Source organism: Acipenser ruthenus, chromosome 3, assembly GCF_902713425.1.
Source record: "Acipenser ruthenus chromosome 3, fAciRut3.2 maternal haplotype, whole genome shotgun sequence".
NCBI classification, from domain to species: Eukaryota; Metazoa; Chordata; class Actinopteri; order Acipenseriformes; family Acipenseridae; genus Acipenser; species Acipenser ruthenus.
In genome coordinates, this window is record NC_081191.1 from 48,133,799 (window position 1) to 48,161,217 (window position 27,419).

Below are 27,419 nucleotides of genomic sequence, written 5' to 3' on the forward strand. Positions count from 1 at the left end.
GGCTAACAATTTTGTTTTTTAATTCGCGCGCACAAGTTTACCGCAATCATGTATTTATATTGATGATAAAGTTATAGAAAAGAAGGCAAAGTTCACTATCTACGCATCTCTACAGCTGGCCTCAATACGAAAACATATTACTGGCATTTTTTAATTATTGGTGACTAAAACGTACAGTACTGATGCTAATTAAAAAACAACAATAAAACGCTTACCTAGTATCAGTGTCATAGATGTCCCTGCTTGTTACCACACAAATCACTGATAATGGCAGGGAAATTGGAGAGAGCTTCAGTCGCAAGACATTTTTGGCGTTTTTAATCTTTGATGGTATTTCACCTTGATCGCCATTTGCTAGTAATGTACTAGTATTGAGCAAACAATCCACATTTTTTCACTGGATTGAAAGCTAAAAACTACTCTCACACCAGACGTAACGGCTTATCAAACTAGACCGCATGGCAATACTTTGGTTTCTGATTGGCCATACATTCTGTATTTTGAAATGTAGTACTTAAGTTACAATAAACTTTAATCGGGTCATTGAAAAGAATAAAATATCGATTTGCAGGCATGAACGCACACAGGAAATAAAATTAGTTAAAGACTAGGCTTAGTTTTTTAAAATGTCTTTTTTTGTATCCCAGACAAACTGCAGTAACCGCCCAACTGTTTATATTACATTTAAACAACAGGGCTTATTTAAAATGTACATATTTAATATGTAAATTAGCCATGTGTGCACTGAACGCTGTTACAGCGCGTCAGTCTGGTGTTAGCGATTAAACGCTGATTACCTGACAACAGTTTGCAATAGATTGGCAAGTGGTACTAAATAAAATGTGTTGTCTGCCATTTCAGAATTTTTCTCGAGTACCCCAGTTTGAAAACTGCTAGAAGAAACCACATTACCAACAGATACAGTTTAATAGTAGTATTTAAATGCCATTGTCCTGACTGGTAAATTCTTCCAGCTTCCCCTTTTATTTTGACAATTTCCATATAAAAAATGACATTTTTATCTTGACATTTTTCATTCTTAGCCACTAAGTAAATATTTTGGACAGTTTTCAAAACAATTGTTGATTTATTTTTACACGTTGGTGTTGTTGATAATATTATTATTATTATTTATTTCTTAGCAGACGCCCTTATCCAGGGCGACTTACAATCGTAAGCAAAAACATTTCAAGCGTTACAATACAAGTAATACAATAAGAGCAAGAGTAATACAATAAGATATGATAAACGAGTATATCTGCTTCAGGTTAACTTTTAACTTTTTAACTTATTTTAATACTGCACATAATTATATAGTTTAGATAATGAAACTTACCAAAACCATGCTGCATGTGAACTGTATTACATAATAATTTCCTTTATTCCGATTCCAATGGTGTTTTCTCAATGCAAGATGTATTGTAGGCATATATACAGTGCCGTATAAAACCACATACACTGTATATATTCAATTTTATCATGCTCGTTATAGGCCTACTGGTGAAATGGTCAAGAGACAGTTGGTGCTTAACACATACGGAATAATTTTGGCCCTGAATTTTAGCATTTTTGGTCATAGAAAAGACACATTTCACATATTTTATAACGTTACCGTAGGCTACTTTTTCTTTTTTTTTAGGTAATGATGCGTTTTCGTTTAACAAATCTTCTGCAGACAGTATTTCTAAGCACAACTATAATAACCTATATTTCAACAGTCACTGCCGAAGCTTATCACTTATTCTTCCAGAAGTAATGGTCGGGTGTAACGGATACAAGGTTATATTTGCGCCGGGCCATGTTGTTAGCAAGCCTGATGTTGTTGTCCATGCTTTACTGTGAAACTGCCTGTGTAACCAGGGCGGGTGTGAGCGCATACTACTGGACTGGAGAATAAAATAGAGTTTAATTATGAAAACGCAAGTGTAATGAAACAAGTAAAACAGATTAGCCTGTCGTCAGACATGTCATGGTAATACAACATACATTCATTTACTGCGTATTGGTATTGATTGTGTCTGGTCAGGGAAGGGGGACACACGAGCGTGTTAAGAGAATTTCAGCGGGACATTGGCGCAATGGCGCTAACACTGCGGATGCAAAGGTTTGAGCAGAACTCTCTGTAGTCGTGAAAGCGCAGCGGCAGAAGCTGTCTGGTTGCAAAGAATAATGTGAGGCTGAAAGCTACAGCAGCACTGAGTACAGCCTCATAAAGCGGTCTGGGTTACCATGGTAACTGACACGCAACATGAAACTGAGGCGCTGAATGGCTGACTGCATTTACATCATCTACCACGGGATGAGAACGTTGCCGAGTCAATGAATCGATGAGGCCGAGGCGCTGATCTGATCAGCAGCAGGTTTAGCCATCCCTTCTTTTAAAGAACGAGACGTTGTGTGTGACTTTAACAAAAGGGATTTTTTTTATAGTACAAACAGAAACGATCGTCACTAGTGACGATTCCACTTTTTTTTTTTGTCGTCACTTTCAAAAAACATTCGCAAATTACGAGAGTGATGAGCGACAGCGAAACCCCTGCTTAACATGCAGTTAAAATGTGTATTAGTATGTGGGCACGGGGATTGCACAAATGAGTTAATATGCCAGGATTCAAGTGAATGGTTAATTAGCAATTGAGTCCCGCCACAGCTGTGCATATAGAGGCACAAATCAATCACTCGGGGCTGGTGTGTTCAGAGGCGGAACGAGAGTCGGGATGTAGAGTGAAATCTAAAAATAACAGTTGCTACGCATGCTGGTCCTACCCCAGTACGATACTTCTTGTGTTCCGTGGCTGTTTGTTAGTCTGTCTGTTTTGGCCACCGTGCCGTTTTCTTTTGGAAAATGTTTTGTCTGTTTAAACCATTTATTTTACAATAAATCTGTGCAGCAGCGCCTTCACTCACAAAACTGTTGTCTGTCTACTTCCTGGCCTGATGTCACCACAAACCATCCTGTTCACACACTAGTACAGTACTCTTTCAAATAAACTCTTAATTTTGAATGTGCAGTTCAAAAAAACTGTATAATTGTCACCTCTTTCTGTAAAAATTAAGCACTGGTTAGCAGCCACTCCGATGCACAAATTCGGTAAGACCCCTTATAGAACATTTAAAATTAAATACCTCTACACTACAATATCATACAAGCCTACATTATCAGCAGTCTAGAATTCAGCTACCAATGCTATTCTTTTATTAATTTGTTTTTAGGCTCCAGCATCCAGCTGGTTTAGACCCTGAAGTGCAAGATTACATTTTTCACAAGATGATGCCAAAACTACATTATATAAAAAAGAACTACATTCTTTAATAATGCAGACCCCTTTATGGACAGTGCATGCTGTATATTGTACATTAATATATCAGATATAAAAGTGCATTTTGACTTTAAAGTTCAAGTCGGAATTTTAGCCAACTGTGTGTAAATTGCCCACAAAATACATTACATTTGATTGTGCCAATTTACCTATAAGGTGCCCACAGTGTAAAATATAGGTCTATTTATTACTCCAGAATATACTGTAGAAATATCCACCAAACACACTTTTACTTATAAATTAAAGTGCAGAAACGTTACTAGATGGTAACAGCAATGTTCTGTATCACTTTAAGTTTTGTTCTTCAGTGATTTAAAAAAGAGTCTGTTCAATGTAATTAATGGTTTTTATGAAATAATTAGAAAGAGAAGCTGCTAAGATATGCGGAATGCCATTAACTGTGAAAGATAACAACGCTGCACTCCATTTTGTCTCTTGTGAGTCAATTAAAAGATCCTAAATTTAGAGTATATAGAACCAGATGCTAGAATATAATTAGCAGCTTAAATCTACTTCATGATCCCAGATAGTTTATTGTATGTGATGGGATAATTAATTCATGATTTATTTTTAATCAATGTTATGTCTCAATAAATTATAACTTTACAAACCCTTGTTCTCATAAAGTATAGGAATGTGTTTATTCATATTTCAATCAATCTATATGGCAAGCCAAATTATCATTTAGATATATCTCAAATTACTTTATAGATACAGTGCCTTGCATTTGCACGCCCAATTTTTCAGTTTTTTATTTGTTAAAAAAGTTTGAAATATCCAATAAATTTCGTTCCACTTCATGATTGTGTCCCACTTGTTGTTGATTCTTCACAAAAAATTACAGTTTCATATCTTTATGTTTGAAGCCTGAAATGTGGCAAAAGGTCGCAAAGTTCAAGGGGGCCGAATACTTTCGCAAGGCACTGTATCTCTAAATATTTGTAGATATCTCTAAATCATTTCCAGATGTCTCTAAATATTTGAATATATCTTAAAATATTTAACGATATCTCTAAATCATTTAAGATATCTAAAATACATTTAGAGATATCTCTAAATGGACAGGAAGTTATTTCGAGATATCTGTAAATGATTCTGAGATATCTCTAAATGAACAGGAAGTTATTTTGAGATATCTTCAAATGATTTAGATATCTTTAAATAATATGGAAACCATGTGGATTTTCCTAGCATGGTACACCAAACTGTAATTTAGAGATCTTAAAATGAGAGTTTTAAAGATACAGTCGCCACCGCTTAGAATGGGTACATTTGTGTTAATGTGATTCACCCGCAGTGATGGACGATATAAACTCCCACACAATAACCTGACATTCAACATGTCCCTCAATCACCGTACAATAATCAAAACAAACAGGCAGGAGATCAAGACAGAGGTTAAAGTTGATATGCCCTGCAGGTGAACAGGATTTATTTACATATTGTAGCGCTGAGCTGCGGGGTTTCCAGGGTATAATAAGACTGACAACAGTGGCATTTCAAAGCAGTAGGAAACCACTGTAATTATTATTCTTTTAGCTTTTAGTGAACAATCGCTCTCATTCCTCTCCTCTCACTCACAAACTCAACCTCTCTTAATTCTCCCGCCGCCAGATTCCGCTTCTCTCTTTCAAACTGTCATCTCTACACACACACCCAAGTCCCTCCCCCTAGCTCACTCATTGGTCCAACACTCCCTATCTCTGACTGGTCGTGTCAGACCTGCTTCCACCCCCCTCAGTGACGCTCTCACACAGTCTTTCAGCTCTAAGTCACACAAATACCAAAACACACAAAGAACGCCAACAGATCTGAACAAGAATAACACCGTTTACAAACACATTATTTACAGAGTACTCCCATCCCCCTTCCCCAGTCCATAATCATAATTGATTCTTTTGGGATCTACTCCCCATCCCTAGCTCTCTGTTTTAAATGGACTTCCTGTCTATTTAGAGATATCGCCAAATGAACAGGAAGTTATTTCGAGATATCTCTAAATGATTTAGGGATATACAGTCACCTCCAAAATTATTGGTACCCTTGATAAAGATGAGCAAGACTGTATAAAATAAATAATACCAGTACTGAGCTATATTGTAATTTTCCAACATGTGGAATATATTTGACTTTATTAATGATTCAATGGAATCAAGCAAAATTACACATTTCTCAAATTATAAATTTATTTAAAAAAAAAAATGAAGTGTCACAATTATTGGCACCCTTGTTTTCAGTACTTTGTGCACCCTCCCCTTGCAAGGATAACGGCACTGGGTCTTTTTCTATAATGTTTAATGAGATTGGAAAACACATTGGGAGGGATCTTAGACCATTCCTCCATACAGAATCTTTCCGATCCTTGATATCCTTCGGTCTGCACTTATGGACTGCCCAGCTGACCATTGTAAAATGTTGAATTTGTGGTCAATTAACCATTTTTTTGTGGATTTTGATGTGTGCTTGAGGTCATTATCTTGCTGGAAGATCCACTTGCAGCCAAGTTACAGCCTCCTGGCAGAGGCAACCAGGTTTTTGGCTAAAATGTCCTGGTACTGGGTAGAGTTCATGATGTCGTTGACCTTAACAAGGGCCCCAGGACCAGTGGAAGCAAAACAGCCCCATAACATCAAAGATCCACCACCATATTTCACAGTTGGTATGAGGTTCTTTTCTGCACACGCATCTTTCTTTTGACGCCAAACCCACTGCTGGTGTGCGTGGCCAAAGAGCTCTATTTCTGTCTCATCTGACCATAGCACCCAGTTACAATCGAAGTGCCAATGTCGTCTAGCAAACTCCAGGCGCTTACGTTTGTTGGTTGCTCTCAATAAAGGCTTTTTTTCTGGCAACCCTTCCAAATAGCCTATTGGCATGGAGGTGGCGTCTAATTGTAGATTTGGAGACTTGATGACCCCAAGATGCAACCAAGTTCTGTAATTCTGTGGCCCTTGGATTTCCCTTTGCCTCCCGAACCATCTGCCTCACTGTGCATGGGGGCAAGATACACTTGCGTCCTCTACCAGGCAAGTTTACCACTGTACCAGTGGTTTTTAACTTCTTAATTATTGCCCTAATAGTGGGAAGTGGTATATTTAGTTTTTTCATTTGTGAGTTCTTTGCCTTTCCCCATGGTGATGGAAGACTGAGATGAACTTAAAGAAATAGAATGTTAATGCAGATTTAATTTTGTTTGAATTTTATTTGTAAGAATCTTTAGGGGTGCCAATAATTCTGACACCTATCTTTCTGAGAAAATGTTTTATTACTTGTTAATAAAAAACTTTTTTTCTCAGAGCAATTGTATTAGAATAAAATAATATGGTTTTCCCATATATTTGAGCATAAAATATAGCTCATTACCTGTGTTTTTTATTTTAAACAGCATTTTTTGCTCATCCTTACCAAGGGTGCCAATAATTTTGGAGGTGACTATTTAAATGAACAGGAAGTCTTTTAGAGATATCTTCAAATTATTTTGAGATATCTTTAAAACCCTCATTTTCAGATATCACTAAATGACAGTTTGGCGTGCCATGCTAGCAAAATCCACATGGTTACCATATTATTTAAAGATGTCTGTAAATCAATTTGCTGTGGTAAATATAGCGTTGGGTCACTTATTTACTTGTATTTCATTTTGCAATGTCCATTTAAATCGCTAACTTAAATTACTGGTAATTGCGCAATGCACTCTATATAGTCCACTATCGCTAGTTTCTTGAAAAAAAAAGCTGCAGATATAATTAGGTTTTACAGTACACATGATACTGTATACAGGAAATTCTGCTAAATGTATACAGGAGTTCTGCAAAATGTATACTTTGCAAATTGTCACAACGAAAATGCATATTTCGGTATGTTTGCACTGTGACTGGCCCATCTTAGTACATCTACCCCATAATCTTTTTAAATAAACAGAAATGTTTATGCTTCGGATGGAACTAAGAGCATCATAAACTTTTAAGTTTAGTAATGCTGACATTTCTAAGCATCTTAGCCCAACCTTTGGGGGCTGTTATACTCATATACAGACACAAGCTCAATGACGTAAGTATTTTAATAAATGAAAGAGAGGAAAGGATATGCAGAACTGTTTCAGGACTACAATCAATGAATAATTGTGACAGAAATACAATGATTCTTGGTAGTAAATCTCCTTCCCAACCTGTGAGGGCGCTAAGCAGCGAGAACAGAGTTCCTTGGACGGGCTGGCCTGACAGTTCTTTCCCAGGGTTCAAGGGAAGTCAGCCAGCTAGAAAGGGGGCGGAACTCTGGTGCATTAACTCATCAGCCCGGAAGGGAAACGATGTGGCAATCACGGATTGGAGGAGCGGCTGCACTCGTTTACCAAGGGGTGATGTGTGACGGCATAAAAGGGGATGGAGAGATGCAATCTGTTCCTTCGCTTTGGTTAAGAAATATAACCTGGAAGGACCTGTGGAAACTGTGATAAGGTATCTTGAGTGTTTTGTTTGTTTTATCTCTAATTGTTACTGTTTGTTATTAGTAGATGGCTAACACGTTTCGGAGCTGTCGCCAAGGGCCAGCACAAAACCTGGAACAGCACTTCACTTTTGTCACGCATAAACTTGTATCTCCCACCACGAGCACTACAGCACGCACCTAGGACTGATGACCGTGTTTGTACATTGTGGGAAAGATACGTGTGTTTATTATTTGGGACTGTAACCCATTTATTTACTCCCAGTGCATTACACATTGTTGTATATTTCCTGGAGTTATTGTTTGGTCAACAGACCAGGATTATAATTAAAAACCCTTTCCAACTAGATTACAACTCTCTGTCTGTTCATTACGTACTGCACCACTCCTACACCTGTACACAATCAACCACTTTGCCACAACACCCCATCAGTGAGCGTAGTAGGAAAGAGGTCTTGATAAAGTGTTTTTATTATACTAACAACATGTTACAACAATCACAAATAGAGCTGAACATTTCAAAACATTTAACTATTTAACTATGAAATCAGGAATTAACTTGCACATTTTGAATGAATACAATTCTAAATCTAGCTGCAAAATTACCACTGTTAATGGTTTCAAGGAGTGCAGATAGGCTTCCAGCATGGAGTAAATAAAACAAGTCACTTTAGGGAATTATTCTGAAAGACATTGACAGAAATATGCAATTAGCTAATTGCTGCTTCCTGGGCCAACTACATCCCTTACACAAAGGCTTGGGGGTCGCAGGGGAGCACCGCTCCCCACTTCTCTTGGGCAGGGAGAGCACTGCTTCCATACTTCATGTTTAGAATATTGAACTGTTTTGCTCCTATTAATATATGGAGATAAACAGTGCCTATAGAAAGTCTACACTCCCTTGAACTTTTTTGACATTTTGTTGTGTCAGTGCCTCAAAGTTTCATGGATTTAAATGGGGATTTTTTTCCACTTATCTACACACCATACTCCACACTGTAAAGGGGAAAAAAAATATATATTAAAAATACAAAACTGAAAGATCATAATTGGATAAGTCTCCACCCCCTGAGTTAATACTTGGTGGAAGCACCTTTGACAGCAATTACAGCTGTGAGTCTGTTGGGATATGTCTCTACCAACTTTGCACACCTAGATTTGGCAATATTTGACCATTCTTCTATAGTTCCTTGGGGAGCATTGATGGACAGCAGTCTTCAAGTCATGCCACACATTTTCGATTGGATTTAGGTCAGGGCTCTGACTGGGCCACTCAAGGACATTTGCCTTTTTGTTCCTTAGCCACTCCAGTGTAGCTTTGGCTGTGTGCTTTGGGTCGTTGTCATGCTGAAAGGTGAATTTCCGTCCCAGTTTCAGCTTTCTTACAGAGGGCAGCAGGTATTCCTCAAGGACTTCTATGTACTTTTTTTTAGCAGACACCTTTATCCAAAGTGACTTACAGAGACTAGGGTGCATGAACTATGCATCAGCTGCTGAGTCACATCTACGACTCACCCTAAAGACGGAGCACAAGGAGGTTAAGTGACTTGCTCAGGGTCACACAATGAGTCAGTGGCTGAGGTGGGATTTGAACCGGGGACCTCCTGGTTGCAAACCCTTTTCTTTAACCACTGGACCACACAGCATGATGCCACCACCATGCTTCACAGTAGGGATGGCGTTCTTTGGGTGATGCACTGTGTTGGGTTTGTGCCAAACATAACGCTTTGCATTTAGGCCAAAAAGTTCCATTTTAGTTTTGTCAGACCACAACACTTTTTGCCACATGGCTACAGAATCTCCTGAATGTTTTTTTGCATACTTCAAACGGGATTCAAGGTGGGCTTTCTTGAGTAATGGCTTCCTTCTTGCCACCCTACCATACAGGCCAGATTTGTGGAGTGCTTGGGATATTGCTGTCACATGCACACTTTGACCAGTCTTGGCCATAAAAGCCTGTAGCTCTTGCAAAGTTACCATTGGCCTCTTGGTAGCCTCTCTGATCAGTCTCATTCTTGCTCGGTCACCCAGTTTGAAGGGACGGCCTGATCTAGGTAGGGTATTGGTGGTGCCATACACCTTCCACTTCTTAATAATCGTCTTGACCGTGCTCCAAGGGATATTCAAGGCCTTTGATATTTTTTTATACCCATCCCCTGACCTGTGCCTTTCAACAACTTTGTCCCGGAGTTCTTTTGAAAGCACCTTGGTGCCCATGGTTGAGTCTTTGCTTTGAAATGCACTACCCAGCAGGGGGGACCTACAGGAACTACTGAATTTATCCTGAAATCATGAGAATCACTACAATTTAACACAGGTGTAGGTGTAGATGTATTTTGAAGGCGATTGGTGAGCTAATTTAGGATTGCTATGACAAGGGGGGGGGGGGTGGATACTTATCCAACCAAGCTATTTCAGTTTTTATTTTTAATTAATTTTCAACAAATTTCTAGAATATTTTTTCACTTGGAAGTTGTGGGGTAGGATGTGTAGATAAATGAAAAAATATATATTTTAATGCATTTTAATTCCAGGCTATAAGGCAACAAAATTTGAAAGGGGGGTGTGGATTTCCTATAGGCACTGTACATCTGGTCTTCTTCAAATGAGACTGGGATTTGTTACAGACTGACTCTTATATTCCAGCATGAATGTTAAATGGTTGCCAAACCTGCTGGAGATATAAAAAGTGTTCCAAACCATTTTAGAGTGAAACAGAACTGCAGTTTACGGGGAACAAATAGCATTTCAATCAATATTAAAAGTCGTCACTTTCTCTGAGCAATTCTTTTTTTAACAATATGTTTAAAAATTAAAGCCTTAAAATATTGTGTAATAAGGTTTTGCTCAAGTGTGCAGCCTTTTAGGTGATAAAGCTACAGTACCAAATGTAAAAATCAACAAATTAATATTGTTAACTGAAGTGATACTGAACACCTAATACAATTTAGAACAAACTCCTGACTTTCCCTGGGCTGTTATATGTTTCTGCATTATATTTCTTCAAGAGTCTTGGTAATTGTTTTAATATTTTTATTAAACATGCTCTGGGTTAGGGGGTAATTATTATAATAATAATAATAATAATAAACAGCCCTAAGCCCACAATAAAACAATGTAACACATTCCCCTGCCCCTGGCCGTCCGTCCCTTCTTTTAGTCCAGGTGACTCCCTTGAATCCCCTGATTTCCTTGCCAAGAGGACACCGCTGGTGCAAGGCTGCACCAATGTTAGTCTATGGCAGTGGTTCTCTATCTGCTGGTTTTCATTCCAACTGAGTTCTGAATTACTTAACTTGACCCATAATTGAATTGATAATTTGCTTAATTAGACCTTTTTAATTGTTTTCAGCTCTTAAAACAGTTGAAGTTAGCTACAACATTTTATAAGTAACTTGAATTCTGCAACTATTTAAAACAATTAAAAAGGTCTAATTAAGCCAATTATCAGTTCAATTAAGGGTCTAGTTAAGTAATTGAGAGCTCAGTTGGAATGAAAACCAGCAGACACAGGGGTCGCCGAGGACCAGGATTGAAAACCACTGGTCTATGAGACCTTTTCGTGGCAGCCCCTGCAGACTCTGTCTCTCATGCTCCATGCATGCAGTAGCTGCAGTCTGTAGGCAGAAGTGGACCATAACGGCGCAGCCACAATACTCCGGCTGGATGCGCCATTACAATATTAATAAGCAAACTGAAACCAAACAAAACACGATTAAGACTGCAGCCAACAAATGTTAATATCCCAGTGTGATTTGAAAAAATAAAATACAAAAATAGTTTTGTTTGGGGACATTTTACCAAAGTAGACACAACAAATAAAATTCACACGTTTCAATTAAAAACTGAGCTACATGAACAGCATAAGGACAATAATAACCACCTACGATATAAGCATGATGAGAGGCCCCGCTGCAAGCCTCATGCGGTTCACTGCCAGATGGATAGTATACCTTGCACAAGCAACAGAAGTACCGGTAAGTAACAAAAAACCATTACAGCTTGCTCCACCAAATGCAATGATCGCGAAAGATACATTGACTATCAGCACTGTTGAAGGACAGGGTTAAACAAACAAATAATGAAATAAATACATAAATAAAAAACATGTTTTGTAGTTTTGACTTGTCTTTTAGTTAATGCCATTCAATGATTTAACATCTACTCTGTACTACACTTGATATAAAGCTTAATGTAGCAAAATGTATATCAGGACTGGGAGGTATGTACTGTATTTGATATAATGTGTGGCAACCCCCCGACTGTGATGTTTCTTTTGGTTTTTGGTCAATTGTACTTTGGGGGGTCTACCACTAATGGCCGCTGCATTGTGAAGGCTGTGGTGGATTGCTAGTACTGAGTCAGACAGCGATTGGGTGGGAAACAGGAAGTCCCACCCCTTTTAGGAATATAAGGAAACTGGCAGGACTCAGTAGGAGGGCATGTGTTGCAATGAACTATGCCTGTGAGAACAAAAGAATGAAAAATACCATCTTTAGTTGGTTTATTGTTTTAGTGCTTACAATTGTGTATTGTTAGCGGAGAAAACCACAAAAGTTAGATTTATTATTTTTGAAAGAGCTCAGTTAGCAAGGGGACAGCGCTGACTGAGAAGAATAAACAAATAAATAAAATTAAACCGTAGACAAGGGATTTTCATAATACTTGTCTGAAGTACTGTGTTGATGTGTCAGATAAGAAGCTTGCAAACCTGGACTGGGTTGAGAATCGCTGGAACGGGACGCACTGGAAGAAACAAGGGACCCAGTGACTAAAACTAATAATGCGAGTACCAGTTTGAACCTCACCCTTATATTGTTTGAATTGGTAAACGCGTGTGGTTTTTATTAGTTAGTGCAGAAGACAAGACAAAGAATATACAAGCATAGAGTTGTATTGAAAAGTGTTTTATTCGGGACCCTGAAAAGTGAAAGTAAGACATAACAAAGAAAACACAGCGACTCAATAAACTAAGCAATAGCACAAACCTGTTGTTACTTACCTGCTTGGCCAAGAAGGGACAAAGTCGGCTGGAAGTTGCTCTGGGGAAGCACGCTCTGTGGTCCTGGAAAACAATACACCCTGCAACCCTGTGTCTCGCCTCAAGAGGCAGTCGTGAGACACGGAATTGGAATAGAACACTTACCTTTGCCATTTCTTAAGTCTGGGGCTTGCTTATAGGAAGTAAGGACGAACTTCTGTGTGTATATAGTATTTTGGTGATAGTTAAACGCACTTGTAATTAATAAACACACCAAATGGCTTATTCCAATATACTGGTGCAGTCTCATTATTGGCAGTCAAGGAGTGACCTTGCCACATATGTTATCTAATGTAAACAGATTTTATAGTTGTCCAATGAAGACATAATTCATTGATTCATGTATGTTATTATATTGCCTTTAAATAGAAAATATGCAAAAGTTGTGCTTATGCATACTGTACTTGCAAGAGCTACCAGTAATTATTGAAGCATTGTCAAATAGTACCACGATTGCTATTTTTTTATGCATAACTTCAATTTTGGTATTATGTAAGCATTATTTTTAGCCAGTGGCATGTTGATGTAAAGTAAATAGTGTAATCGTTTAGTAAATTACATGTATTTGATTATTAAAATATACGGAAATACCCATCCCTACTCAAAAGCGACAATAGTGACCAACCAACATCCACAAAGTTTGGATCTTGTGGCATAAAACATGAGTTTTTATGCTACAAGACCTGCGGTTGCCTATATGTAAAATAACAGATATTCTCAGATACTTACACATTTATCTGTACTGCATTGTAATACAAGGTACTGTATATAGAAGGTGGCCAAAAGGACCACAAAGCAAAGCTGAGCAGCTCTGTCCCCCAAATGCTCACGTGAACACACTCTTATACCATACGAGACAGATCAACTGTACCTATTTTAAAAGAATATGACACCCAAGCTTTGTTTAAAGGAAAGGACAATTGCAAAATATGATGTACTGGAATGTTTGGGAATTTTGACTTTTTAATTGTTTGTGAGGATTAGGATTGTACAGTGTTTGGAGATCAATAGTCCATGGAAAACAGACACTTCTTACTGACAGAAATGTTACTGAAGAGCAACGATTTTGTTGTCTGTCTTAAATGGATTCCATCAACGCTATCTTAGTGCTTGTGAAAGGAATTTCTCTATAACATTGCTTATTATGTTAATGGATGGTGAAATGTAATTCAGGTGGTATGAACCACAAGAATGCAAAGCTCTGTTAATGTCAATTTCTACCTGTGATGGAAAGAGAAGGAATCTGAGCTGCAAATCTACCTCCCGACGATGGGCCGACTCAATGGAACCGAAAGTCGGCCGTCTTGGGGAAGGGGCATAGCTGTATGGCTGCAGATCAACTCTATGGTTATCAGCTGTGGGGGCGTGCAGCGATTGGATAGAGCGTGGTGCTGCACTGATCACAGGGAGGAGTTTGGCAGTACAAAGGGGACGAGGCTATGTGAGTATGGCCCCCTTACGCTGAAGCACTAGCGTGACGGAGCGCTGTGTTTTTGTTTTGTTTGTGTTGTTGCAGATGAGTAACGACGAGCTGCAGCCACAGAGCCAGCATACAAACCCGGAGCACCACTACCCCTGCACAGCACAGCACAGCACAGCACAGCACAGCACAGCACCGCACTACCACCCCTGCACAGCACTATCACCCAGAGCACCACTACCCCTGCACAGCACAGCACAGCACAGCACAGCACCGCACTACCACCCCTGCACAGCACTATCACCCAGAGCACCACTACCCCTGCACAGCACTATCACCCAGAGCACCACTACCCATGCACAGCACAGCACCACTCCCCCTGCACAGCACTATCACCCAGAGCACCACTCCCCCTGCACAGCACCGCTACTCTTGCACAGCACTATCACCCAGAGCACCACTACTCCTGCACAGCACTATCACTCAGAGCACCACTACCCCTGCACTGCACTATCACCCAGAGCACCACTACCCATGCAGAGCACTATCACCCAAAGCATCACTCCCCCTGCACAGCACTATCACCCAGAGCACCACTACCCCTACACAGCACTATCACCCAGAGCACCACTACCCATGGATAGCACAGCACCACTCCCCCTGCACAGCACTATCACCCAGAGCACCACTCCCCCTGCACAGCACTATCACCCAGAGCACTGCTACCCCTGCACAGCATAGCACCACTACCCCTGCACAATCTTTTGCATATTTACATCTCGATGAGACTATTACAGTTTCTAAATCTGATCTCTCTAGTGTTGCTGACATTCATCATTAGTCATAAAATGATTCCATGGGACCACCTGCTGTTTTTTGCCTGTGCATGACTTCCACCGTGTGAAATAAAATAAATGTCACAAAGGCACAGTTACAAAAAGATTAATGATCTAGTAGTGTTTTATTTTTGCATTTATTAGTGATAACCGCTGTTACTGCATCATTGCCTGGGTTCAGATAAAACTGCAAATAACAATAAATTTGTTGCTGCATCAGTACAAGGTATTAAGATGGATGTGCTGTATGTGAATTGTTTCTAAAGTGTTTACTGTTAATGATCTTACTGCTGTCATTTTCTTCCATTTATTTTCCTTTTATTCATGTTATTACTGCAGCAATAATATATTTGTTATCTGAGTTTTATCTCCAAGGTAAATATTTTAATCGTTTTATTAGACATTACAACACATTGATATGCTCTCCAAAAAACAAACTAAAATTGAAATTTGATTATTTTTATTGACATAAATCCTGTTTGTCAGCACAAACTAGAAAACAGCTGATTTTTAAGTACATTTTTGCCACTGATTGATTATAGTGACATTATTTATTTGCACTACCATGGTCTTAAGAAAACTAGATCCTGTGTACCATTCTGAATTGAGATTTATAACAGCCTTGGGTTATTCTGTTCATTGTTGTGATTTATATAGTTTGGCTGGTCTGACTTCTTTATCTTCTCGAAGACTGAAACACTGGTACAGAATTGTTTATAAGGCTAGCCTTGACAAAATCCCCAAATATCTAAATAAACTGTTAATTACCTCAAGTAAAACTTATAATCTTAGATCTCAGACTCTTCTAAATTTCTCAGTTCTGAAGTTTGTATGGAATTTGGAAAAAACATTTAGTTTTTTTCATGAAGAATTGAAACATAGAGGTAGATGTACAGGGCATGAAGTTAAGGTCATAAATGCAAGGCAATGTTGCCTTCGTTGGGTGTGAAAATTCAGGGGCACCAAGGCAGTTCTAGGGGGCAGAAAGGCAAAACATAAATCCAATCCAAGGGCACCAAGGCAATTTCATACTCATTCATAAAGCAACAAAAAAGTACAACTCCGCTGCAATGCGGGACTAGCGCTGATCTGTCCAACACCATTTAAAAGCAATGCCAGCAATACAGGCGGCAAAATGCCTCGCGTGCCACACCGTGCCTGTCTGTCCCAGGCTTTAGACAGCTCTTCTTCCTTCTTTCTTTTTAAACGTTTTTGAGTTAGCATGATGCTCACAGATGGAAAAATCACAGAGTGACACTGCCAGTGAACACGTGTGATTGAAAATTCCTGGAGGAATAGAGCTCAGTCTAACAGTGTCCCTCCCTCTGTTTGCCTGTCATTAACCAATGATACAGTATGTCTTTCTCGTGGCTTAGTGGTGGGAGGTGCACAGTAAAAAAAATTGGCAACAATAATAATTTTCTCGCAGGACAAGATTAGACAGAATTCAAATGAATTGTGACAGAACGGGCCAGCTGACGCTGATCAAGTTTGTGAATGGGTTGTAGATCAGATGTGCTGGTGCTGAGGGACACCGGCCTAAGTTTTTTTTTAATTTGAGAGGCATTACGCAAGTGGCTTGGGCACTGTGGCAATTTCCGCTAACGCCGTCGGTTATTTCGTGCCCTGTGTTGTGGCTGTCGCAATAGTCACAAACCAGTTGCAAATGAGTCAGAAGTCTAGGGTGAAATGTACTAAACATGCACAATGCTGTTAGTGACTTTTAAGGGAATGCTTTGCGGCAGAAGCTTTTCTTCGCGATTCAGCCTTAGATGGGCATTCCTGCATAAATTTGCAAAAAGGGGGTGCAATTGAGGGCTCTCAAATATTATAATGAGATGTACTAAAGCTGCCAGCAATTGCAACACTTACAATTGCATCAATTTGTTAAGAACTTTTGAAAGCATGTTTTAAACAGGAGGCTGTGTGGTCCAGGGGTTAAAGAAAAGGGCTTGTAACCAGGAGGTCCCCGGTTCAAATCCCACCTCATCCACTGACTCATTGTGTGACCCTGAGCAAGTCACTTAACCTCCTTGTGCTCCGTCTTTCAGGTGAGACGTAGTTGTAAGTGACTCTGCAGCTGATGCATAGTTCACACACCCTAGTCTCTGTAAGTCGCCTTGGATAAAGGCGTCTGCTAAATAAACAAATAATAATAATAATAATAATAATAATAATAATAATAATAATAATAATAATAATAATAATAAACAGTCGCAATTGTTGCTGGCATTTCCCAGTTCGCTTTTTCTCATGCGTTGCCAGTTGTGCTCAATGCATTTTTGAGGCAAACACCCAAATACCTATTTTTCTCTAAAAGCAGGGTGTGCTTACAAGCCTTGAAAACACATTTCTATGACATTCCTGGTTTCCCCAACGTGTTGGGAGCAATAGACTGCACACATGTGCCGCTAACCCCTCCAGCTCATTCTGAACACCTGTATAGGACCAGGACACACACCTATTCTATTAATGTGCGGGTGGTTTGTAATTGTACACAGTTTAGCACTGCACCACTGACTAACTTCAATAAAAACTGACAGTATACATTTGGCTTATAGGCTCCCTTGAAAAAGAGACTTTAATCTCAATGGGACTTTCCTGGTAAAATAAAGGTTAAATAAAATACATAAAAAGTATGATACATGTATGTATGTAGAAATGTATAATGTTTATTGTGCTTACATGAAATGGAAAATGCCATTCCTGTAGAATTCACAGTTTACATGCACCTTTGGTAGTATGCGAAGTACTGAGCACTTCTAATAGGCGCGCTTGGCAAGAAATCCTATGTTGTTTACAATGAAGTTCCTTGCCCATGTCTATGATACCGTCCTTTGGGAAAATGACACCAGTATACTACATACTGCAAAAGGGTCATTTTATATTCAGTTTAAATATATGTTATATTTTACAGTCTCAGTATTCAGCATTCTCAGTATGCAAATTAGGAATCAGAAAATAAAGTGCATGTAAACTTGCTGATTGGCCTGAATTTTAGTCAAGCAGGATGGCACAGCATGTGTTCTAGCAAATGCATTGAAAGGTAAGAAGGTAAATTGCATATAGATAAGGTACAGAAGCTACATTTGCAATTTAGTAAGTATTTCACTGTACCAAAAAAAGCAATGCCATTTTCAATGGTGCAACAAATAAATTGTGCTAAAATGCTTTCAACATTGGGCACCTGTTGGGGTATTTTCCCTTTTGTCAGAAAGCTGATTAGTTGATTGATTATTGTTCTGTCGTTTGTGTTTCTTCAGGATAAAACATTGGTATTATAATGCTATTCAAATGGTACTTTAGTTGTAGCAGGATGTAGCTGTAAAGATTCCTACATGTAATCCTAAACCTAATGCCTCCCCGTTTTAGATTGGCTTGCATTTTAGATTGTCCCATACAGATATAGGAACAACTTTTGTTTCTAACCAGCTGCATTACACACTGTTGCCTGACTGGAGTTGTGATTAAAGGTAGACAATGGGAATGTGAATGAGCTGTACGGAAATCATATAGAAACCCTTTAAATGACAATTCTTTAGACTAGAATCTTTGGCAATTGCCCAATTATTACAATGTAAGTACATGCCCTGTCATACCCAGACAACCCCCTTGACTCCCAATGCCAGGGTTAATATACACTTCTTATTTAACCACTGTTTAAAAGCTAGGGTAACTATTTTAATTCATAGAGAGTTAAAGTTGTATGTTCATCTGTATTATGTAGAACCAATGAATTCTGTCTAAACTCTGTCTAATAAAGGGTATGCAAATCATAAGTAATTTGAATTGTAATTATACTTTATTAATAATTGTTATATTTAGGAGAATACTTATTGCAGGGGTAAGACGTAATTAATAAATAGTCAAATAATAATAATGCTTTACATATATGTACACATTTTTGTGAATTTGCATAGCTGCAGAAAAATAAACTCCACTGTTTATACCTAGACATTCATTGATTGCACCACTAAAAAAAAACTAGCATCAGTTTTAAATTCAGCAAATAAATTAATAATGTAGTGAAGTTTACGTTAAACGTTTAGAGAAAGAGAATAGTAGTACTAGTAAACTAAACTTGACACAACCTGCAACAGCATGCAGAATAACCTGTAATTGATACTGATCCTTACCAGTCAAATGAATCAAGACCTGGTATTACTGTCTACAGTACACAGCAATTTTTTTTTTTTTTTTTGTAAACTAAGCAGAAGGGGTTCTGAATACTATTGTACAAGGAAAAAAACACTGAATACAATTCAAAAACAAATAAACCATGTAACAATAGTTAAAATCCCCTAAAAGATCATTTTAATGGGTGCATTTCTCCTTTCTGAAAAAAATGTGCTGGTCATGTTTGTCACTTTGAGAATTCAGACCAGTGTGTTTAAATTAATATTATTTTTTTATTATTTTTTTTTTAATCCATTCACCATCAAATGCTGAATTGAATTTTCAGAATAATTACCAGTATCCACTAGAACTAGGACCTAAGAGATGATCCTAAATCTTTCTTGTGGAATAACAGTAGACAACCATCAACATACAGTGACTTTCCAGGCTGCCTTGTTGGGCTGTCAACTTGTAGTTTCAAACTGATTTATAGATCATTATAGATCAAATTTAGTGAAGGAGACAAGTGGACAATAGATCCTCAAATATTGTGATTTAATTAAACAATAGTGGCCTTGACTGAGTAGCAGTAATTCTGAAAAAAAGAAAATGGAAAACATGATATAAAAGAGGCAGCTTAAGGCCCGAGGCAATCTGAACTCCTTACCTTTAGTTTGCGGTCATGATCTCCACTACACAGAGAATTCAATGAGACTTTGAAGGTTTTCCATACTGGGTTTAGATTGTTCATGACAGTCTGGAAAATGCAAGAAAAGGGAGATGGTTACTTGGAGCTGTGTTTGAAGTTAAAATAACAGTGCATCAATAAAAGCCAAGCAACAGTAGGAAGATATAATGCATACTTAGTTCATTATTACCTACTGCATTATTTTGTTAGTTGTAATTTTTTTTTTAAAACATTTGAAAATCATAATGCATATTGGTTAGTTCTCTTTAGTACCTATTTACCTAATTTATATCGGTTTAATTAGTTTATAAGGATTTACTAAATCTACCATCAATAATATCACTCTTGTATTTTCCTTGGAAACTGCCCCTAGTTCTGTGTCCTCTGTATGCTTATATAATACCAAGCCATATGCAGCACTGAACTTTTAAGAGTTTTTATTTAATTAAAACAGCTAGATTGCTACACTTCTGAAAGGGCTCTGTTATGGACCCATTAAATGTCGAATTTAGCTAGTTTCTGGAGCATTTAGTAATGGATCAACCTGCTTTAAAGGCATGTCCTACTGCTGCACTGGGGGAGCCTGGTTATTTTAAAGCAGCAGTTTCACATTATGTGAAGTTCCGACAGCCAATGTTCACACCCAATCCAGGCATGCAGAAACTCAGCACAAAATGTATGACTGAAGCCACTGCATTGTTTGAGTTAGAAGCAAGAGATCACAAAACATGTTAGCTAGGAATAAATACTTAAAAGGGCACAGCAAGAATGTATATTGTTGACCTCATTAGCTGCTCAGTAAAACTGCAGCAGGAGAAATAGTTGTTTTTCTAGGTGTTACGATCCTACTGTTTTAAGTTATCTGATTAAATTATTCACAGTGGCTCGGGTTTTTAAAAAGCAGTGCTGCAGCCAAATGGATAATAACAGGCATTACATGGGCCACTGGAACTGCCACTGGCCCGACACGTGCCCTTAATAACCTTAAACAAGCAAAGCTGTCAACTTCTCCCAGTACTCAGCTGCTTCTACCTAAGGCACTTCACACCTACTTCAGTGCTGATTAATTTGCACTCTGGGGGAACGGATTCCTCAAGATTGTGGGTGTACTTCATTATTGTGTTGTGGATCAATACAGATTTGCTTAATTTAACATTGTTATAACTGCTTCACTGATTACAAAGCGAGTTTGTCTTCAGGTGGCCGAACTGAAAAGCAGTTACTTTTTTAATATTCATTACAAACAACTTATTTAAAAAATTTGTCATGGTTTAAGCTTGAAGCCACAAAACTCAGGAAATTCCTTACAAAAAATGACAATTAAATTAACTTCACTGGTGCAACTTGAAGCCATAAAAAGTCTAACTCAGCTGCATTCAGTTTAGGCTTTTAGCATAGATTCTGAGATGTGATGGGCAGGGTAGCATTAAATGATTAGGGAAGCAGTGAAAATTGGCAGAGATAAGATAATTCATTTTTAAACCTTCGCAGCAACACCTTTAACAAGGAAAAGTTTCATTAAACCATGATAAGGGAAGCAAAATCAATCAATTTTCAATGACATTTTCACTGCTCCCTTGATAATCTGCTGTTGAACGTTGTTAATATGTTTCATTAAGGGTGGTCTTAATTTGTTGTACTACCTCATTAGCTTCAGTAACATTTCCATTTACACCAGCGACAGGGATACAGGGGAAATGCCTGTATGTTTGTTTTAACTTCAGTTTTTATACAATTTGGTATGTCAGTTTGATGTTTACAATAATGGCACTCCGCACCTATTAATTTTAAAAGTGAAGACTTTGTTTGTCTTTAACCAGTTAGGCTCAGAGACAGACATGTTTGCTTGCTTACTGGATGTCATCAACCGAAACAAAACAGTTTACTGCATTTTAATACACACTGATGTCAGCAATTGCTGTATAAATGGGTAATTGTATGTAAAAATTCTTGCACCGAATTTAAAATCTGAACCTAATTGTTTTTTTAGGTTTTTTTATTTTTCATATGCAGTCTCTTAGTTTTTAAGGTCCAGTGCAACCACACTCTACCCTGGCTATGGAAATTGCTGATCTGCTGGATTCGGTACAAAAGACTGGGGTGGTCAAGGCTCTCTCGCCGTAGCAGACTAAATCGAGATTTCTAGATTTAAAAAAAAAAAAAATGTATTCCATTCCTTTTACTTTCTGACACTGTTACACTAATGCATAATTATGAAGCTTTTGGCATGATTCTTTAGTTATTTTTGACCATTCTTCAAAGCAAAATTGTTCCAGTTCATTAAAATTCCGAGGACTTCTTTTGTGCACAGCCTTCTTCAACTCATACCAAAGATTCTCAATCGGATTTAGATCAGGACTTTGACTAGGCCATTCCAGAACCTTGATTTTATTCTTCTTTAACCATTCTGAAGTAGATTTTGATGTGTGCTTTGGATCGTTGTCGTGTTGGAACGTCCAGTTGCGCTTTAAACCAAGTTTTGTAGTGGAGGGTTTCAGAAGATTGGCCAACATCTTTTGGTATGCTGTGGAATCCATTTTACCATGTATTTGAACTCAATTTTCAGTGCCATTAGAGGAAAAACAGCCCCATAGAAGGATATTACCACCTTCATGCTTGACAGTAGGTATGGTGTTCTTTTCTTTGTACGCCTCACCAGACTTTCTCCAAACATAACAACTATCAGGGTGACCAAATAGCTCAATATTTGTTTCATCACTCCACAAAACCATTAACCAGAACTCATATCCATCATTCAAATGTCGTTTTGCAAACTTTAAGCGATTGTCCTTGTGACGTTTTTCTAAGAGTGGCTTTTTCCTTGGCCTGCAACTATTGAGACCTTCACCATGCAATACTCGACCTATGGTTGAAATGGAAACTCATGTACCATTTGAAGCCAATTCACTTTGAATATCTTTGGCAGTCAATCTCAGATTCTTATTAACCTTCTTCACAGCTCTTCTACTTGTTCTTGGTGAAAGAACCTTCTTTCTTCCAGACCGAGGGAGTGTTGTACTTCTTGATATTAGAAACAATAGATGAAATTGGGATACTCAAATGCTTGGAAATCTTCTCCAGCTTAATTATTTTCTGCCTAAGGTCTTCAGATAGCTCTTTACTTTTTTCCCATTTTGACACTGGTAATGACAGCAATCATTCTAATCATTGAATAAACCCTTTGATACTCTCAGAATGTTCACCTACAATCCAGCATTTTCTAGACATTTCTAGAATTAGGTTCTGCATTATCATATTGCAATTTCTAGCACATTGTATACAATACTATCACAGCATCAAAGGGTATGAATATTTTTGAATTAGCATTTTTGGAGTTTTGCAAAATAATTGCTGAAATAAATAATTGTATACATCTATTTATTGTAACTTTTTTCCTTATCCACAAAAGCAAAATTTTGGCTACAAAAGATTTTTCCGAAAATTCTTTGTTTTCGAGAAATTTCTAGAAATTATAAATTTCCATTGGGGTATGTAAACTTTTTTTGTTTTTTACTTTAAAATTATTAAAGTAGCCCTAAACATTGCTATATACCAATATATACATTATGTCCTAAAATTACCACATATCTCAATATTTATTTTCATTTTGAGTACAACTGCCAAAAATTATAAATGTATGTAACAGGGTGAAGTGTTACTTTTGTGGGTCGTCACTGAACAATACTGAGGCACACACAGAACAGTGGGTGTTGACACGCCGCACAGGCACGCAGATTCAATTAACACACAGGTGCTGACACTAGGGTACCAGCAATGGTAACCCTAGTGTCACATATAATAAAGAAAACAAAACAAAGCTAAAAGAGACATCCCTCTCCAGGATTCTACTACACTACAAAAACCCTCTCAATACACTGTTTGGGATCAGCCTCCCCTAAATCTACTTCTGGGCTTCCGGAATCCTGGCATCCTCACGATGAATCCTCTTGGATGGGCAATGCCTTCACAAGCACCATCTTGCAGTTGAAGGGTTCCGTAGTAGTTAATCCTGTGGAGCGGACTCTCTCCTCCTCGATGTCAACAAGCGCAAGCTTTTACTCAGCATCCGTCTGTGCTGCAATGACCATGCAGTAGCCTCAAGCTGTGACATAGGTGCTTTTTGGGCTCCTCGCAGCCTCCCCAGACACGCCCCCCCAGCCAATCCGGACCTACCGATCAGCTCAGCGCCGTTCCGAGTCCCAGCTGCACACATTTCCACAGGAACCAGTGACAGGGCTCTCCGTCACACTTACCACACCACATCAAATCACAGAGGAAAAACTTTAGTTCAAGTTAACAAAGAACAACGTTGCCTTTTATGTTAAATAAAACCCAGTTTGCACTTACTGAAATGTTATAATTATTGAAAATAACTTATTTCCAAGTATTTCTGAGCTGTAAAAAAAAAAAACTGTTAACACTGCAATTAACAAAATGAAACACAAGGCGCTTAACACAAGGTACTGTGCTGTGGGCACTTTGTTTTAAATCTGTTTATCTTTGACTGAACTTTTTTCTTCTCAGATTAAATGGCTTACTTACTATAAGGCTGTATCAGGTGGGGGTGGGGGAATTTTTTTAAATGTGCTTTGATATTCACTCACTGCGCATAGAGGCTACAACCGACCACCAGACTTCTCCAGCCAGGCCTGTCTTGGGCTGCCTCGATGATGGCTTGCAGGTCGCCCTTTCCGGTGACTTGCTCTATGTACTTGAGAAAAAGGAGGCGTGGCCTACCCTTTTTTCGCTTGCTGTGTTGAGGACTATATAGAGCATTTGGTGGCAACCCGCAGCTTTTGAGTGTTGGAATTCTAATAAGAAACTGAGCGTTGGAATTCTAATATAGAGCCGCCTAACTCTGAGGTGGAACAGATCTGTACAGAAAAACAAGCTGTTGACAGTGACTAAAAATTACCACATAAAAAGTGGTTTTGGAATTTTTACCGACATTGGTGAAATGTAGTCCCGTGTGAACTGTCCATTTCTTTTTATCCCAGATAATTCTCTTATAGGTCCTCTGATGTTACAGGACATTGGTAACCAGAAATTATAAAAATGTAACTACAAGCACACCGCACCTGCAATAAGCTTTTTATATACTCACACGCATTAACTCAAAAAATATCCTGGACTGATTATATGTTTTCTTAACTTTTTTTGTGGAAATTAAGCTTTGATATTCTGCTTTATTATTTATCAGTGCAAGTGCTGGTGTTCTGAAAAATCTGCATCTCCCTCTCAAAATGGGAATCCCGGTAGCACAGATTAATAGACTAATCTGAAAAATAGTGCTTCCCCTCAAAATGCGCTATCCTGTGTTTTGACTGAAATGTACAGGTTTTAACCCATTCAATTCCAGGTAGCTCATTTGGAGAGGCAGAAATGACAGCTCAAAATGGACTAACCTGTAAAAATGTAAATTTTTACAAAATGTATAGCTTAGTAAGGCTACTCAAAATTAACTTAATGTTAACTCCAAAATCTCAAAATTATATATTCTAAACAGAATTTGCATTTAATGGTCACATAGGTAAGACCCAACAAATCTAAATAACATATAATTAATTTTGGTCAATATATAATAAAGTATAAGTTAATGAATTTATGCAAAATAATGCTTAGACCACAAATGGTAGCTAAAATGTTTGTAGGTCAGACCAGGAAGTAATTGTAGCACAACCCAGCAGACTGGGGTTTAAACTGAGACGCTACGGTGCTCAGCTTTTTATTAACAAAAACCAATAAAAGATTTAAACAAAACACAAAACACTTTGTAAAAGTGTTTGCGCGGTGGCCAAACACAATAGCAGTTGTTATTTTACTTTTTAAACTTATCTTTATGCTCACTCCACTGAAACCACCCTCCTGTCTGTCACTAACTCACTAAACTCTGCCCGAGCTGCCTCTCTCTCCTCTGTCCTAATTCTCCTCGACCTCTCTGCTGCCTTTGACACTGTCGATCATTATTATTATTATTATGTATTTCTTAGCCGACGCCCTTATCCAGGGCGACTTACAATTGTTACAAGATATCACATTATTTTTTACATACAATTACCCATACATACTGTGGCGGAGTGTCCCGCCCCTATTTATTATTATTTGTATTTTTGTTTGCGGCGCGGGTAAAAGCGCCGCGTCTTTTATTATTATTTAAAAACCCCGTGAGGATGCATGGCTGATCAGCTACTGATTATTTAAATAGCTGACAGTCATGCATCCTTACCAAACGCGTGCAGACTCTGGCCGAGGGATAATAAGATAATTACCAACTAGTTAAATCCCTCGGCCAGAGTATATAAACCTGCAGCTCTCTGCACTTGATGTTGGGGTGTTGGAGTAGAGAGTACGGGGAGCGGAGAGAAGGAATAACATTTAAAAAACAATTGCTAATACGTGCTGGATTATCCAGCACGGCACTTACTTGTTTGTTTATTTATTCGTTTGGCCCTCGTGCCCTTTTGTTTGTATTTTGTTTAAATCTTTTGTTTGTTTATTATTAAATACGCTGAGTGCTTTTGCACTCGGTTTCACCCGCCCATCCACTGTTTTGGAGTCAGTTACTTCCTGGTCCGTGACGTCATCCACCACACCACTGCGAGCCAGACTACCACAATACAGTTGGGTTTTTACTGGAGCAATCTAGGTAAAGTACCTTGCTCAAGGGTACAGCAGCAGTGTCACCCACCGGGGATTGAACCCACAACCCTCCGGTCAAGAGTCCAGAGCCCTAACCACTACTCCACACTGCTGCCCAATTATTCTATTCTACTATCCTCTCTCGCTGACCTGGGGATCTCTGGCACTGCTCTGGCCTGGTTCTCCTCCTACCTCTCCAACTGCACTTACCAGGTAACCTGGCGTGAAGCAACCTCCACACCTCGCCCTCTCTCAACAGGAGTCCCCCAAGGGTCAGTCTTGGGTCTTCTCCTGTTCTCTCTCTACACCCGCTCCCTGGGCCCCCTCATCACATCCTATGGCTTCTCATACCATTTCTATGCTGATGATGCTCAGATTTTCCTTTCCTTCCCCACCTCTGACTCCACCATCCCCTCCCGTATCTCTACCTGTCTGTCTGCTATCTCCTCCTGGATGCGCTCGCATCACCTCAAAAACTCAACCTCTCTAAATCTGATCTCCTTTTCTTTCCCTCCTCCTCCTCCTCCTCCTCCTCCCCCTCCTCTGATCTCTATCTCTGTTCCTCTGGAATCTACCACACTCTCTCCCTCCTCCTCAGCTAAGAACCTCGGAGTCACCCTGGACCCCTGTCTCTTTTATTCCCAGCACATCTCCACTCTGGCACGCACTTGCCGATTCTTCCTGAGCAAAATACGAAGAATCCGACCCTTCCTCACCAACTACGCAACCCAGCTCCTTGTCCAGGCCCTTGTACTCTCCCGCCTAGACTACTGCAACTCCCTCCTGGCTGGCCTCCCTGCGTCCACCACCCGTCCGCTCCAGCTCATCCAGAACTCTGTTGCTCGCCTGGTGTTCTCTCTGCCTTGCTTCTCCCACACAACTCCACTGCTCCGCTCACTCCACTGGCTCCCGA

The 27,419-nt window shown here is 38.9% G+C and overlaps 1 protein-coding gene across 3 annotated transcripts in view; it reads right to left on the minus strand.

Annotated features, from left to right (window-relative positions):
- The window catches only part of LOC117435654 (copine-4), a 193,013-nt gene that overhangs the window by 37,690 nt on the left and 127,904 nt on the right, over positions 1–27,419 (minus strand). For all 3 annotated transcript variants that reach the window (XM_059013133.1, XM_059013139.1, XM_034058993.3), the window contains exon 7: positions 19,847–19,936. In XM_059013133.1, coding sequence (XP_058869116.1) covers positions 19,847–19,936 — 90 coding nt within the window. The remainder of the gene's footprint in view (positions 1–19,846; positions 19,937–27,419) is intronic.